The sequence below is a fragment of the Theropithecus gelada genome, chromosome 6, assembly GCF_003255815.1.
Source record: "Theropithecus gelada isolate Dixy chromosome 6, Tgel_1.0, whole genome shotgun sequence".
NCBI classification, from domain to species: Eukaryota; Metazoa; Chordata; class Mammalia; order Primates; family Cercopithecidae; genus Theropithecus; species Theropithecus gelada.
In genome coordinates, this window is record NC_037673.1 from 119,590,984 (window position 1) to 119,608,336 (window position 17,353).

Genomic DNA, 17,353 nt, shown 5'->3' on the forward strand with positions numbered 1-17,353 from the left:
GGGACTTGGCTTTTGTCATTTGTAACAGGAAAAGGTAGGATTAGATCAGTGATTCTCAGCCCTGATTTCGCTTTAGAAGCAGTTGGGGAACTTTAAAAAATGTAGATGCCCAGGCCCTATGGAGAGATTATAATGTAGTTTTTAAAGATTCTCCTGTGTGAGTCTAATGTGCAGTAGCCAAGGTTAAGAACTGCCAACTAGACAAACTCTAGACTCTTTCCAGGTCTGCGAGTCTCTTGCTTTACTTTTCTTTCCTAAGACAGTATGGGCTATGCCGACAGAACCCTGCAGACAGAGCTAGTCCTCTGGTTGGATTTGCTTGACACATGTGATTCTACAGAATGTTCTGAGTTGAAGAATGCTTAGGCAGCACACCTACCCCTTTCTGTGCTCACACGTGGCATCTCCCTGTCCACTTGAGCACAGAGCTTCATGGCAGTCACAGTCCCCTACCCTTGAGGATGCCGGCATCTTCGTGCCAGGTAGCATTCTCAGCGATGGTCTGTGGCAGGGCATGAGTGCTCCCAGGTCATGTGTTTCCTGCCACGCAGCCTTGAACCGGTGGCCAATGGCCATAGTCTGCATTATTTTGTTACTTGCTATCACAATCTTTTTGTTGATCATCCTTTTCAAAATTTTTGGTCTCTAATTTCATTCTCTTGACCACCTGGTAACTTTAATCTCTCTGAGACTTGAAATGACCCATAGATGTAGTAGTTACTTAAAACAAGAAGAATTTTTTAAGCCTATTAGGTTCTAATCACTTCTGGACCTATGGAATGACCAGCAAATAGTTTATAAATATTATTAACTCACTAACGTCTTAATAAAAAGAACAACAAATTCTAGATATATTATTAGATTTATCTCCTCAGAAGTATTTCTTCTAGTTCTCTACCCACTTCCACTGCCACCACCCCAGTTTAGGGCCATCTCCCTCACATCCATCACTTCTTCTTCTATAATAAAAATGGTAGTTGCCGTTCATGGTAGGCCCTGTAATAAGTACTTTCATTGATGTATTTAAACCTCGTAAAAGGGGACTTTAAAGACCAGGATGCTAAGACTCATAGGGCCGAACATCTGTTGAGTGTCAACCATAGGTCAAGCTCTTTACTAAATGCTACCTCTGCTTTATGCCATTCAGTCCTGAGAGTGACTATTTTACATTATACCAGGGACCAAGTCATGGATTTAGATGTTCCATACTTGCCCAAGGGTCAATAGTGGAGTTAAAACCTCAGCCATCTCAGCCACCACGTCATGCTCCTATTATTTTTTTAGAAGCGTTAGTACCACTGTCCTCATTTTGCAGATGGAATAACTGCGGCCCAGAGCTATTGAATAGTTTGCCTAAGACCACTAAGCTAATAAGAGGCAGAGGCAGGATTTGAATTCACCTAGGTCTTACAGATTCCAAAGCCTGAGTCACAAGCACCACACTTGGTTGCCTCCTACTCTTTCCTTATCCACTTGCATCCCATCTGTAAATCAGGTCTCTCTCAAGCCCTTCCTGAACACTGGTTCTATATTTCTTGCTATCCCTCTGCTCAGAAATGGTCTGTATCTATTTCCTAGGTCTGAAGTCTCTTATTTATTTATTTGGACTTTTAAGGCCCTCTGAGGTCTCCTTCTGACCCCCAATCATTATTCCTAGAGTGACCAGATCCCGTGCCTTACTCAGTCAGCCCGTCTCCCTTCCTATCCCACCTGCGTGGTAGACTTCTCCTGCCTCCAGGTGTCTTTCATCTTGTTCATCTCTTCAAATAGCTTTTCCTGGATACCTATCCTGTGCTGCCAAGGTCTGGAGGAAAGCCTGAAATTCTCCACCAGTCAAGCTGAATCTATTTTCTCTGCACTTCTCAGGGCTACCCTCTCTGGGCAACATCCCCTGCTCTCTCCCTCTCCCTTGCTGTGCCTCCCATCTAAACTCCCTCCAGGCATAGGTGCAGTGTGGTGCTCACTATGGACTCCTGTATGTCTCAAGTCGTAAGTGAACTCCATGAGGGCAAAGACCATGTAAAACAATCCTGAGCATATAGTAGTTGCTTAATAAATAGGCATCAGACGAGTTATTAATTTGTGATAATAGTTTTTTTCTCCTCAAATCAGATGGTTATGTTAATTCTGAGTCCAGAAACACAAATTCTTAAAATGTTGATTTATTTGATTTTTTTAAAGTATGTGTTATTGTGGTTATTTTAAAGCCTAGTAAAACTGATCTTCTAAACTATTGCTATTCTCCTAGTAAATGTCCCTTCAACGGTAATGGAAGCCATGTGCAGACAAGACGCCCTGCAGCCCTTCAACAAAAGCAGCAAACTCGCCCCTACCACCCAGCAGCGCTCCGTTGTTTTCCCCCAGACTCCGTGCAGCAGGAACTTCTCTCTTCTGGATAAGTCTGGGCCCATTGAATCAGGATTTAATCAAATCAACGTGAAAAACCAGCGAGTCCTTGCAAGCCCAACTTCCACAAGCCAGCTCCACTCGGAGTTCAGTGACTGGCATCTTTGGAAATGTGGGCAGTGCTTTAAGACTTTCACCCAGCGGATCCTCTTACAGATGCACGTGTGCACACAGAACCCCGACAGGTAACCCTGACTCTCACTGCTGACAGTGTGTTTGCTTAGTGAGACCCACTGCTTGCCTGCCCGCCAACTTCTGAGCACCTCCACAGGGGAAGCCTTGTGATAAGTGGTGTCTGCATTCTGGAAGGTCAGAGAGAAATGTGAGACCACTGCTTGACTTTCTTGCATATAAGGGCTGCACAGACAGGTTGGTGGCTGCAGAGAGGAATCTGCACTTGCTTTCCAAACAGTTCTGCCCAAGCCTAAAAGGGAGAGAAATAGAAGGAATGTTTATGAATATCATAGATGGAAAAATGAGGTCAGGATAATTAGAATCTTCTCTGTCTTCCAAAGATAATATAGTTGGCTGCTGTGCTGCTGTCATAGTCATTTCAGGGTTCACCTCCAGTGTGCCGTGGGTATGAACTTAATTAAGTACTAAGAGGTAATGAATTGGAATTTTTTGCTTAGTACTATTTTTCTTCAGAGCATGCAAACCCATAAATCCTGCAAAGCTGTCAAAAGGAAATACCTACTCTGCTAGTGATGTGGAGGAAAACAGATGCCACTTATTCAATAAACTAATATCCACACAGAAGAAAAATGTTGACTAGATACCTCAGAGTCAAAGTTGGTTTGAAAGTTTGTCAATAAAGAATTTTATGGCCATGAACTGAGGATGAAATTTAGCTGAACAAGTGAATTAAAATTTCAGGTACTCTGACGAGTGGCACAGTAGATATAATGGAACTATTATTTATGAATCAAAACCGGTTTATTTGACAGTTTTGATAGCTGGGAGCGCCAAAGACAAAAATCAAATTAATTCAATAAGAAAGGATTGCTTGTGTTTTTATCTCTCCTTCATGTTCTATGAAAACTTGATTAAAACCCAGGTATCTAAGAATAGCATTCAAAATGCACTTTGAATATAAAAGCAGAAGATAATTTTTGAAGCTGGGGTAGGAGACTTGGAAGCAGGGCTCTTGGGTTATTTTCTTAATTTTCCCACTAATTTAAGCAAGCCACTTGGCTCTCCTCGCCTAATAATGTACACCCAGCTCTTCCCTCCCGGCTCTGTAGGATACACAGTGTGCCTAGAAAACCCAAGCAGAGTCAGGGAGGATGGAGGTTTGGGGAGAGGGAGTGGATATTTTATAAAATAATACTAATCAGTTACAGGATACATATGCACATTACACATGCATAGATTTGTATTTGTGCTGTTGGAAAAACCACTTGCTTAGCATCAACATTGCTGTAGCTAATTAATGTTGAAACACTAATTAGGGTTGTTAAGGCAGCTATGTCTTCACAATCTTTATTTTCAATAGGCGAGCCCCCTGGTGAGAATATCAACAGACTTCTGCACGTCTTAGTACTATTGGTGTAGAGGTGATACAAAAGTTTGAAACTGTTTTCCTCATTTAGAAAGGATTTCTTTTTTTAAAATTTGCCTTCCTTGCAAGTATACGTAGAACCTCAAGATATGTCTCTTCTAAGTTTGCAAAGCATTTTAGTAGTCTTTAAAATACAGAAGATGCATTAAAATCTGATTATAAGCTTGCTTTTTAAATAGAGTGAATTCAGATGGTTGGCTCTATTATTTGCAAAGTTTCATTATAGTCATAATAACTAATTATGCCAGGTAAAATGAAATAATAGTAGAAAATTTCTGGATAGTAGAACTTTCAAAGTTTAGCTTTGAGGATGAGATGAGATGAGTTTATGCTGAATGCCACATAAAGCAGTGAAACCATTTCATGGTAAGTAGATACTGAAACAGACTGTTTTGTCTGACCTCAGTTACACTTAGAAAATCATATGTGTGGGGCCAGGTGCGGTGGCTCATGGCCTGGAATCCCAGCACTTTGGTAGGCTGAGGCAGGCAGATCATGAGGTCAGGAGATCCAGACCATCCTGGCTAACATGGTGAAACCCCGTCTCTATTAAAAACACAAAAAATTAGCCAAGTGTGGTGGTGGGCACCTGTAGTCCCAGCTACTCGAGACGCTGAGGCAGGAGAATGGCATGAATCCATGAGACGGAGCTTGCGGTGAGCCGAGATCGTGCCACTGCATGCCAGCCTGGGCAACAGAGCGAGACTCCATCTCAAAAAAAAAAAAAAAATATATATATATATATATATATATGTGTGTGTGTGTGTGTGTGTATATATATGTGTATATATATGTATGTATGTGTTTTGATGTCTGTCCTGTAAAATAATAGTCATAATTCGTAATATACTTATGTATATTATCAGAAAAAATACCTGAAAAACTAGAATGCTTACATATTCAAAATACATTTCAGTGGGAGATTGTTAGGTCTGTACTGATTCCAAGCTAATTTAGAGTTGTTGGCAAAAATCTAGGCGGCATGAGACTCCTGTCTTATCATGGACCCTGATGGGCCTATTTGATTCAGATGTCCAAGTGTGGAATTGCCAGCCTCTCCAGATGAGGTGAAGTAATGGGCTTGTTATCTGGGAAGGTGCCAGAGCAGGATTAAATTACTGAAGCAGTGGGTTCCTTCCCTGCACTTTGTTGGTAAAGACTTGAGAGGTGTTCACCATCATTCTTCAGTAAGTTAAAATAAAAAATTACTTCAAAAGAGCAGTTCCTTTATAAGCAAAATAATAAAGTACAATATTTCTTAGTAATGATGAGGAGATGCTTGAATTACATCATCACATCTGTGTTGATTGTTGAAGATAAGGGGAAATAGAGGGAGATACCCAGTCACTTGGACCCCCTAGTTTCATTCTAGATACATAATTTGCTTTTATTATAAAGGGCTGGAATGGCTCATTTCTATTCCGGAACCCAGGATGCTCTCTGTTTGTACTAGAAAGTTTGGAGGTAAGAGATACTCTCCATAATTTCTTAACCACATGGGTGAATTGCTAAATGGAAAAATATACAGAACTATAATGGAACATCAAATTTGTTTCTGACAGTAGCTATGTTTGGAACCTGTTTATGGTTATTATCCATGTGGATTACAACTGCTGAATACAGGTTGAGTATCCCTTGTCCAAAATTCTTGGGGCCAGAAGAGTTTTTTGATTTTGGGTTGTTTTAGATTTGGGATGTTTGCATTATATTCACTGGGTTAGCATGTCAAATCTGAAAATATGAAATCTGAAATGCACCAATGAGCATTTCCTTTGAGCATCATGTTGCTGTTCATAAAATTTTGGATTTTGGAGCATTTTGGATTTTCAGATTTGGGATGCTCAACCCCATGCATATATTCTTTAGTGATTGATTCCATAGATCAGCTGGCCTTTAGTCTTTAGCCATATATGCCCATTCAGCCATTTACAGTGAAAAGGCTGAATAGTTAGAAAGCATTTCCCTTGTTCAAAAAACTCAAAAGCTTTTATTTTGATAGGAAAATCTTGCTAGAACCAGGTACAAGAAAGGCAAGAAAGGGGGACAGAGGAGACAAAATCAGAAGGTAAAACAAGTTAGAGTTTCAAACAAGTCCAAATTTGAAACAGGCCCTTGAATCTGAGGTCCAAATGATTTTATATTCAATGGACTGAATATTTGGCCATGAAACCCCAGATATTTGAACCTCCATCCAAACAGACTTTGTGTCTATATTCATGAGCTTTTTCATGTGAGGTACCATCAACAGTCTATGCCTTGATAAAAAGGAAAGAAATCCGTAGATGCTCAGGGATCCCAGCCTCACTTTTTTTTTTTTTTTTTTTTTTTTTTTAACCGCTGCATTATTCACATTTAACACAGAAAAAAAAAAAGTCTGTCTGACCTGGCAAAGTAGAAATCAGCACTAAAGACAAAAAATACACCCATGAGGGTACAGGAGCCACGGAATTATTATTTCTTGATTTTGTTCTGTTAAACAAGCAAAACCGAAAATCTTCCTCCTTTTTCCCAGGCTACTGACTTTTTCTTTTCCTGAATAAATTCTAAGAGAAGAAGCTGTTGGAATCTAAATCAACCAAAATTTTGTTCAGGGACTTTATAAACATTTGGGGTTTTGCATAAGCTTATTGCCTAGGCCAAAGTAGCTTTTCTTGCTTTTGCTTGTACCAGGAGTTAGAAATCCCTTTTCTCTTCTGTTTTTCTGCCGCAGAAACTCTCAACACTTCTATTGGGGTGGTATGTTGGTGGGGGGTATGCTCCAGAAAGGGGTAAGCAAAGCCTTCAATCACAGTGGATTGTTTTCTGACAAGTATGTTGTCTTTTATTTTCTGCACAAAGTGTCTTTATAATGCTTATTTTTATTTTGCATCCCTTTTCTTTTCCTTTCTCCTTTTTGACTGTTTGTGCCACATGGGGCAAGACTGCCTTCAGCCTCCTGGGCACACCGTCACCTATTCACATTTGTGTTTTAAGTATCATTGTTTGTAAGAGATATGGTGGGACCAGAGGCTAAAATGACATTAGAAGGGGCTCTCTGATAGGAGGGGCCTGGAGAAAATTCATCATCATAGTTTCTTAGAATGTATCAGTGTTCTTGTGTCCCACTTCTTCCCTATCCACCAAGTGTGAAGGTTATCTTCTTCCTAGCTTTGATGTTCTTCAGGCTCTTTGGTCTTGCCCTTCTGTCACTGTCCTGAAATATTTTTCTCCTTACGTAGAACTAACTTCTTTTCTCACTCCACACAGCCAGCAGTGACCTAAGTAATCTCCCTTTGAAGTCTTGGGAGATTTGCACTTGGGCTGGCTGATGTTGAGCAAGGAGAGAATGTGGCCCCAACTGAACAAGTTTTGTCCTGGAGGCCATGAAAGAAAAATCAAAGCAGGATTAATATTTTTAAGCCAAACCATACTTAATTTTGTTAAATGTTTCATCCTTTTCCCATGTATACACCAAACCAATTACAGATTAAAAGCAAATTAATTGCACATTTTACCGGAGTTATCTTTGGCAAAGGAGCTGCCAGTGACCAGGAGTGCCAGGGGATGTACAAGATTGTCTCTCTTCCTTCTTTCTGCTTAAACATTTACCAGCATTGATATATACCAACTAAATCTACCCAGGTGTTTTCTGTTCTTCAATTATTTCTTTCTTAAATAAGGAGCACTTTTCTGTTTTTTCATCAAGCTGGATATTTCTGTGTCAGAACTAGCCACACACAGCTATTTACATTTAAATTAATCCAAATTAAGTAAAATAGTACTTCAGTTTCTCAGGCACACTAGCCACACATGAAGTGTGCAGCAGTTGCATGTGGCTCGTGGCTCCAGTATTGGGTAGCTCAGCTACAGAACCGCTCCATCATTAGATAACACTACTAAAGATCTCAAATTGTAAAAAAAAAAAAAGCCATAAATTACTTGTGATTGTGAGATACTATCCCTTTGTGAGGCATGCTCATTGCCTTTGCTTTGAGAAGAATGAAGTGCTGTATGTCTGTGATAATTTGGAGAGAATAAAGTGCTTTAAAAAGGAGATTTTGGGGCTGGGCGCAGTGGTTCGCACCTATAATCCCAGCACTTTGGGAGGCCAAGTCAGGAAGATCACTTGAGCCCAGGGGTTTGAGACCAGCCTGGGCAACCTGGTGAAACCCTGTCTCTACAAAAAATATAAAAATTAGCTGGGCATGGTGGCACATGCCTGTAGTCTCAGCTACTCAGGAGGCTGAGAGGTGGAAGGATCACTTGAGCACGGCAGTTTGAGGCTGCAGTGAGCCTAGATCATGCCATTGTACTCCAGCCCGGGCAACAGAGTGAGACCCTGTCTCAAAAAATTACCAATGCATTTAGATTTTCCATATTCCAGTGAGCATGTACACACACACACAACCATAGAAAGCTCCATGTATAGGGAGCTGGCTTGTAGACGTGATGGAGAATAGAGATCATATTGGTGATGCTGTATCGTGGGAGGCAGTGTATTATACAGATTTCCTGGGTGATGCACATTTGTCAATTACCTGAAAGCGAGAAGAAGCATGGTGAGATGCAAGAGATCATCATCTTCAGTCCATTCCCCTTACCAAGTAGATGAGAAAACAAGTCAGGGAAGTTGAGTGGCTTGTCCAAATGCCACAGCTGATCAGAGTCAGGGGCCCTATCTTTCCCATTCTAGCCCCTTCCATTCAGTCAAACTGAGTTCTGCAAAGTTTTAAAAACTGCCATAGGTCACTGCATCCCTAGCATATGCCTCTCAAGCCGGTGCCAGGCAAAGGTGATGTTTTAGAATCCGATTTGCCTTCCATTGGTGTTATTTTGATATAAGAATTCAACATAAGCCTCTCTGTGGTCGTTTCTGCTCTCCTGTGTGTAAATCTTTACCACCATGAACTATTAACATAAAAAGGATGGATTGACTTCTGACTGTGAGAAATAAATCACCCCAACTTTTGACAGCAGAGTTAGAAAAAAAAGAAAAGATTAATTGGTTTTATTTAGTGGCTCATTGTTTATTGCAGTAGCTATTAAAAATAGATAACCAGAGGCTAATAAATGTTAATAGTCCCTTCACTATTAGAAAAATCAATTGTCAGTGGATATAGCATATATTAATATATTACTTTGTTTATCATCTTCAATAACACTTAAGAAAATTCAACCCTGAGACAACTGTTTTTTCAGGAACCCTTTAAGGTTAATATTTACCACAAAGAACAGATTTGGCAGGAGGACATTTTCATCTATGTATAATTTTAATGGCTTTCAAAGGATTATTTTATAATTATAATAAAATGCATGTGTAATTTGGCAAGATTGATAAACTCCTTAACAAAGACTTTTTATATATTTCTTTGAAACTTATTTGAGAGCAGTTAGATAGATTTCTAAATGTAAGTAATTAAAATTGTATAGTATTGAGTTATTGACCAATCCTGGGCTATTAATCAAGCTAAAAAATTCTACAATCAGGGCTCAGTGTGCTGAAGCCTGGTAAAATAATAGTATTTGTGTTCAGTGAGGCAAGTAGCCACAATTAAGCAGTTCACTTGACAAATGAGAGGGTACACTTTATTTTGCACTTAATTGAATTGTTGTACATGCTCGGTCACCATTGTCTCCTAGCCCTTCATTTTGGTTTCTGGTCATTGGAGCTTATGCATTTGTTAAAGGTTGAGCAATTAAGTCTGCTTTCACCATTGGTTTCTAAATGCAGCCAGAAATGTCTGGCTCACAAGCCAGGGCTTAGTGAATGCTGTTAATATCCCTCACGACAGATTATTAATTATCTGAACAAAAATTTTGATAAACAAATTAGAACCCTGTCAAGGAATGATATGAAATGGCTTCAAATAGGGAAAACTCCCCGGGTTTTATATCACTCACCAGATTCTGCTTAAGTAAGCAGAAGAACTTCTGTAGAGAAGACAGAATTTTAATCTATTTTATGAAAACCAAAAATTGATTTACTTCTCATGAACTGGGAAGAATATGCTCTGATAATCTTGCTAATTATCAGGTATTTGTCACCACTTCCTTCCATTTGCTTTTGCATCAGAGTCATCCTTCTGCAAGCATAGTGACATCCCATCATTTCTGTGCTGCTATAAATCATGCCTTGCTGCCAGATTCAAATGGGGAGGTGATGTTCAAGAGAAAGATCTGGTGGATAAGTATTTGGAGGAGGGAATAGTAGGTAGAAGTCAGGATATCTTTGACAAAGAGACACATCTGGGTGTACATCTGTGTTCATCTGTGCAATACCAGTGATTATGCTATAAGTCCACCATAGTTTAATATCTATTAAAACATGCATGTAACTTGCTGACTTGCCTGTGTGTTTACCTGGTACTTAGGATAAGGTCCAAACATCCTAGCAAATGGCCTTAGTATCAAGAGCTTGTGTCCAGGGAGGACAGTTTATCCTCAGTTTTCTGAACTGACAGAGATAATAGCAACTGCTTTCTCTGTCCCAGGGGATTATTGTGAAGATTAAATTGGATAACTGATTTTAAAGCACTTTGAAAAGATAAAAGTGCCATGGAAGCATAAGAGGCAATTATATATTCTCTTGTAACAGTCTGCTTAATGAAGTCTGTACTTTCACTGCTTACAAAAGTACCCTAACATTTGCCTGGAGGAAGATAAAAATAAGAACTTACGGGTTTCCAAAGTGGTATAATTAGTACTGGAAAGGGATATTCATTTGGGAATTGATGTGTCTCAGCAGCTCTGTGAATTTTGTTCCTGTGGCAACAAGTAAAGTAGTGGGAATCCAGTGGCCAAAACTCTATGCCCTGTCTTAGAAACAGAAGATGTCACCAAAAAGTTTTGGTCCCTTGTCATATGATTCTGACTTCCACTGACCAATGCAGAAAATAATGACCAGGCAGTCTGTTTATTTGTTTCAGACCCTACCAATGCGGCCACTGCTCCCAGTCCTTTTCCCAACCTTCAGAACTGAGGAACCACGTGGTCACTCACTCTAGTGACCGGCCTTTCAAGTGCGGCTACTGTGGTCGTGCCTTTGCCGGGGCCACCACCCTCAACAACCACATCCGAACCCACACTGGAGAAAAGCCCTTCAAGTAAGTAGTGGCTAACCCTCCACCCTCTCTTTCTCTTAGCCTTTCCCAAGAGCCAGCAGATGCATCAGCACAGTGCTGCCCAGCTTAGCCAGCTGGCAAAGGCTACTTGGAAGGCCAGTGTCCAGGCTGCAAACGAATCTGCTTGTTTAGTGGCTGACATTTGAAAAATGAAGTCAGGAAACCTACGCACTGGTCCTGGCTCAAGTTTCCAACCTTGGTCATGAGACGAATCTTCTGGGTCTGTTTTTTCCTCATTAAAATAAGGAGGTAGGAGTAAATAATTTTAATATATTTTTTTTCAGTCCCTGATGATCTGTGCTTCTGGAATTTTATGTAGGAGCTGCACAGAGCTCCTGTGACCATCACCAAGCCTTATGATCATCAGAAAGGTTACCACAAATTTAGAACATCAGAATAATCCCCTCTTGGAGAACTTGAACCCTTCAGGATTCTGATGAAATATATCCTCCTCTTCCCTATGTGTTAAAGAGTTTGAACCTATTATAGCAGCCAACTTGTGACTTTTCAGTGAATACTTTGGACTTTAGAATTACCATGTTGGTGAAAAAAGAAAAACAAAACCAAACCCAGAGTACATTGACTTTTTGAGGATTCAGGGAATGTGGAAAGAGATGGAGTTGAATTCTAAGGGCTTTGGCAAGGTAATGGCATCTGAGCAAGAGAGTGTGTTTCTACACATGGCACACCCATCCAAATGGTGGACATCTGAATCATGCAAGATGGTCTGTTCATTCACTTGTTCACTCATTCATTCGTTTACTCGTTCAGTTATATATGTGTTCATTCATTCAGCAAGTATTTACCAAGTATGTACTTTCGTGCTAGGCACCCTGCTAGGTACAGGAGATACAAAGATGAATGAGATTTAGCTGTTCCTCCTTTTCTCCATCTTTGAAAACTTCATAGTCTAAGGGGCAGCCCAATTAGTAAATGTATTATAGGGTGAAAAGTACAACAGTACAAAAGTAAGACATGTATGTATGATGTTTCACAGTAGCACAGAAATGGAGTCATCAATGCTATCTGGTGGAGATGATGTTTCAGATATGTTTTGAAGGATGAGTAGGAGCTTTCTAGACATACGGGGCATGGGGGAAGGTATTTCTGGCAATCCAAACAGCAGGTGGAAAGGCCTGAGAGTGTGATCCAGCATGCGTGGTTGATTGGTGTTCTCAGAGCAGATTTTAATGGTCTCTGTAATGAACTCTTTTCAGTTCAACCCTCTTACAGCTCTCTTCACTCATTTGCTATACTGGCTTTTTCTGTTTGAGAAGGAGAATTAAAAGAGCATAGAGTTACCCCCTTATGTACCTTCTGTGGGACAAGATCAAACAAGAAAAGAAATGATTCAGGCAGTAGGAGACTAATCCCCTTGCCCAGTCTCAGCCAAGAAGTCTTCGCGGAGCCTCATTACCCAGGATTTTCCATCCAGACCTGCTGTCGTGGCACACTTTGTGCTCAGCCTGAGGCCAGGCTCTTCTCGGGAAACAGAGTCCTGTGGTCTGGGTCCTGCCTTCCTCTCTGTCTGCCAGTGAAGGGAGAAGCTCATAAAAGATGGTGATTGTCCCTCTTCTCCTCAATAATTAGTTACTTTATTCAGCATTCTTAACTATTCTCCAACATAGTTTAATTTATGGTATTAATAATCAAAATAGTGATCATTTTTGTTGCAGTACATAGGTGCAGCTTGTTCACTGCATAAGAGCATCTGGCTAAGGGGGCAGGATGGGGCCTAAAATCCAGTCTGCACTATGCCAACCATGCTCTGCCCCCTGAGGCTGCAGTAGCCCAAAGAGGGCATCTTTTTCTAATTTACCCTAAGGAGCTGCATGGGCTACCACAGTCCTAGGAGTTCCCTCTCACCAGTGCTTGTATACTACCTAGTGCACTTTGTCATTGCTCTCAGGCCTGAGCCCCATAGGGTTCCTAGATTGTGGCTTCACCACTGCCCTGGAGGAGGGTGCTGACAATGAGTGGCATGTTGCCTATGCCTTTGAGCAAGAGAGCTTTTCGAAAGCAGAGATACAGGAGGGTTCAGGATCCTTCTGGCCCCTTATATTAGAAAGGGCAGCCAGACAAATACAGTGCCAGGAATCAGATTGATTCTTATCTTGTTGCTGTGTAAATAGATTTTAGTAATTAATTGAAGAGGTTTCAGGGTCAAAATGGGAAATAGATTTCTATTAATGTTAAGGTGTTACTTATGTGTAACCTTGTTGACTCCACTCAGTTTTTTTCCCTTAACATCTGTTTTTGTCATGTTTCCAATAGAATTACTCTTTTAACTTAATTTTAATTCATCAGATTAATATTTGAAGGGTTTTGATGATTGTAATTTTCCTTTTCCAAAAGTATTTTTTGTAATCATACCTACTTTCATCTGGAAAAAAAAGGAAACAACCAAGGCTGTTGGCTTAAATTCTGTGTATATGTTTTAGTTCTTTCTGTTCCTACTCTTATCTAGACAGCCACATGCTGTAGTTTTTTTTTTTTTAATTTATCAAATAGATATTCCCAGGGGAGAGCTGAGTGTATGCTTATTTTGAAAGTGCAAGATTTAAACATCTTCTAGGAAATGGAAAGTTAAATCCTTTAGTGTATACAACCAGGTCTTTCAGAATTGATCTATCCCAAGGGAATTTTGGGAATCTTCCAACCATAGCTCATGGATATTCATCCCATGGACATTTGTAAATATTATGAAGATATCCTTTTACAAGCTTATAAAACAAACATTTTAAAAAATCTTTTTTTTTGCAAATTAGTCAATAAAATGGGTTTCTCTACAACAGTTAATTTTACTACTTCAACTAATGGGTATTGGCTTAAACAATGTTACGAAGAAGGAGAAGAATCTTGTAAAGGCACACAGCCCTCAATTGTATGTCTTGGGGAGCTTCCAAATAGATGCCCCAGACGGCTCAGTCCCCAAATTGTCCCACCCACCCAGGGCTCAGGAGGCCTTTACAGAATTCTCAGGGTTGAGCTGAGATTGAGCCTGCCATGTCAGAGAAAGCCCTTTCCAACTTCTAAAATCTTCTGCTGAGAAGTGGTTTTTGAAGGCATATCAAGATTACTGCCATCCAAAAAAGGCTGCAGAAGATTTGGCATGAAGATGTCAGAGTTTCATTCCAGGCTTTGCCTCATATCTGATTGACTGAAATTCCACTGAAAGATTCCATCTCCCAGGTTCTAGGTAGGTGATGGGCCTGCCAGCAGCTACCCCAGGCTGTAGACTTAGGATTTCTAAGATAAAGGAGCATGTACGAAAAATAAAAATCAGAAGATCACATTGAAGGTCTTGGCTTTCAATCTGCTCTGTGATACTGGAAGTCGTGGAAAACAAGGAGCAAAACCAAGATATCATTTAACAGCAATGGCCAAGCATTTTACTGCAGGTAGGCAGGAAGGAAGGAAATAAGGAAGTTAGTTGGTAGTCTAAAAATTATTCTTTGCAGCAAGGACTCCGTCCTCCTTCTTACTCAACAGAGTGTCTTGATATTTCAGTGGGCTGCTCTGCTCTGCCTGAGAGGAGCTGTGTGAGCTGCCTGAAGCTTGGCTTTCTGAACCTGAGAAACTGAGAACAGGCCAGAATTTTCCTTAGGAGGGGTTCTTCATTATTGTTAGAAGCAGGGAGAATCATTCATCGCTATGTTCTTGCGTCAAGAAAATGGAGTTTGGCTCAGTATGAAAAAAATCAAAGGAAATTCCAAAGGACATCTAATATTTGAACAAGATCTAGGCAAAATTAAAGCAAATCCAAGAAGCAAATCAGTAAATATGCATTGAACATGCCATACATGCAAAGCCCTGCGCAATTTGGTTCAATTCAAAAAGTATTTTGTGGCATATCATAGAGGCACAGAAAGCTTGTTGCAGATTTTCTGTGGTAACAGAACTTTACATCGCTTTGTTAAGCTCCTTGTACATGTAATCCAGTCAACCATCATAGCAAGTAAAGAATGATTTCAAACTTTAAAGGTAATTAAGTCTAATTAAGATGCTCACAATGTTATAATAGAAAGAAACTCCTCACAATGAGGAATTTCTTTTTGCTGAAGTACTTGGTAGACTTTCCACTTCATTGTTCCTGAGTTACTTCCATCAAGGCTGTGGCATCAGCACCTATGCTAAGGCAAGGCACAACGAAGGCCCTGAGTGCAAGGGCGCTTCTCCCTCCTGACGCATTACCTGCATCTTTTCTTCCTTCTCATTCTGTTACACTGCACAAAGTCCAGGCTTAGAGATGCCCCTGCCAGTCAGTCATCAGGGATTGTAATTCAGGGTTAGTTTAGATGCCAACCGGGTGAAGTCTAGCTCTGACTTCTGTTGAGTCAGTTCTGTTGAGATGAGTTTCATTAAACTATGAAAATATTTTGTGGAAGAGATTTCTCTAAAATGTAAGATAATGAACATAAAACTGAAGTTCTTCTCTTATTTTAAAAAAGTATTTTTATAGCTAGCTCTGACTTCCTCAAATATATAAATTGTATTCTTGTCATTCCCAAACAACATAGATATTATTTCTAGTAGCCTTCTTTCCTCAAGAAGGAGAAATCCCCGAGAAAAGGATCTAAATTAAGGTAATTTCTACACATCTGCTTGTATTTTTACTCACACTTGGTGTGCAGATGGCTCTAGAAATGACTTTTCTGGAATACTTTTTTAATGTACCCTATATATTGGGCAAAGTTTCTGACTATTACAACTAATTGTTCCATGTGTAAATATCTACAGTGCATTTAGGCAAACACTTGAGAAAAATGTGTTTTTCTCTCAATGTCTCCATCCAATCTGGATGTTAAAATATTACATCATATATAGACATATAGTATGTCTAAAATAAAATATAGACATACACTTCTGCTTTATATGAAGCACTAAACTGCCAACTCATGTGTTCCTCATATTCTAATACACAGGATTAGAAATGCAAAACCATGACCCAGGTACATTTTCATTCCTCATAATTGTTCAAGCTATTCTACTCTCTTTGAAATTGATTCTAGAGCTTCAAGATAAAAAAAAAGGAATATAATAATTTGAAAGTTTGTCAAGCAGTGAAAGGTAGTATATTTTGACACACTAATCCAGTAACTAATCAGTTTTCTAATAAACAATCAGCAGTTCGCTAACGTGTCATCAGCGCTCCAGGAGCTCTGGAGAGGGGATGAGCTGCCCACGGACGTTAATGAATACACCAAAAATCATTAGGTGATCAATACTTCTGAGTTATTTTCATTGAGCTGATAGGTCTGATACATTAAAGCTGACATTATACATTTGTCAAGATCACAGTGCAGTTTTTAACAGTGGAAAAGGCTGCTAAAAATATTCCCCGAAAGACAATCAAAGAAACACAACCTCTTCCCCCTGACACACTCCGCTGGTGCAGGAGCCCCGGAAAATCCAATTGCGAAGTCAAGCTCCTGCCTCCCCATGTTCAAAAACATGCAAGAATTCCCAGAGTGGATGGATGTGTCCTATTTTATAGGTACTTATTTCCATGACAGGGCTCTTAATATAATTTACTAAAGAGGAGAAAGAGAGGAATGCCTAGCAGATAACAGGGCTTGTGGCTTTCTTGTCTGTGATAAGGCATGGAGACTATGTCATGGTGGCTTTCGCTGCAGCTTACATAGTGCAGGGGCTCACAAACTGGGGGTTGCCTTATTTAAAAGTTGGACAATTGTCTGTAGCTCTTCTTGAATATCTTTTTCTTCAGAGGTTTCAGGAAAGGGCATTGGGGTGGCTAAGGTGGCCTCTGAGCTGTATTAGATGCTGGGCCAGTGCTCTAGGCAGCCCAGGTAAGTAAGGTGGTGATGGAGAAGTCACTATCGGTGCCCAGCCAGCTGCCACAGTTCATCTGTGGGTGTGTGTATTTACACACACAATCACAATCAGCCAGGGACAACACACACAGAAAAACAACAGGCTCCCACTAAATTTTGAGTGTGTGTTCTGCTTTTTGTAGATTGAGTAGCCACCAAGCTAATAAGTGAAGGTTGTTTGGAAGATATGGACATGGGAGATAGGGAAGAACTCAAGGTCTCTAGATTACAGTCTTTTTTGTTTGTTTGTTTCTCCTTTAAGTTAAAAAGAAGAGATAAATCTTGAAGTGTGATGTTTTCTCCTCATCAGACACACTGCCCTTAATTCTAGCCCATATGTACATCCTTTCCACTGGGCCACTGCAAATTCTAGTTTTATAAATTATTTTAACCGTAAGTTTGGTTGGGCCATGACACTGTAACCAGCTCTTGCAAAAAAGCAGTGACCATGC

At 40.1% G+C, this 17,353-nt stretch overlaps 1 protein-coding gene across 1 annotated transcript in view; it reads left to right on the forward strand.

Annotated features, from left to right (window-relative positions):
* The window catches only part of PRDM6 (PR/SET domain 6), a 104,758-nt gene that overhangs the window by 79,744 nt on the left and 7,661 nt on the right, over positions 1-17,353 (forward strand). Inside the window, exons 6-7 of the mRNA XM_025386834.1 lie at positions 2,249-2,591; positions 10,873-11,049. Of these exons, the coding sequence (XP_025242619.1) occupies positions 2,249-2,591; positions 10,873-11,049 (520 nt within the window). The remainder of the gene's footprint in view (positions 1-2,248; positions 2,592-10,872; positions 11,050-17,353) is intronic.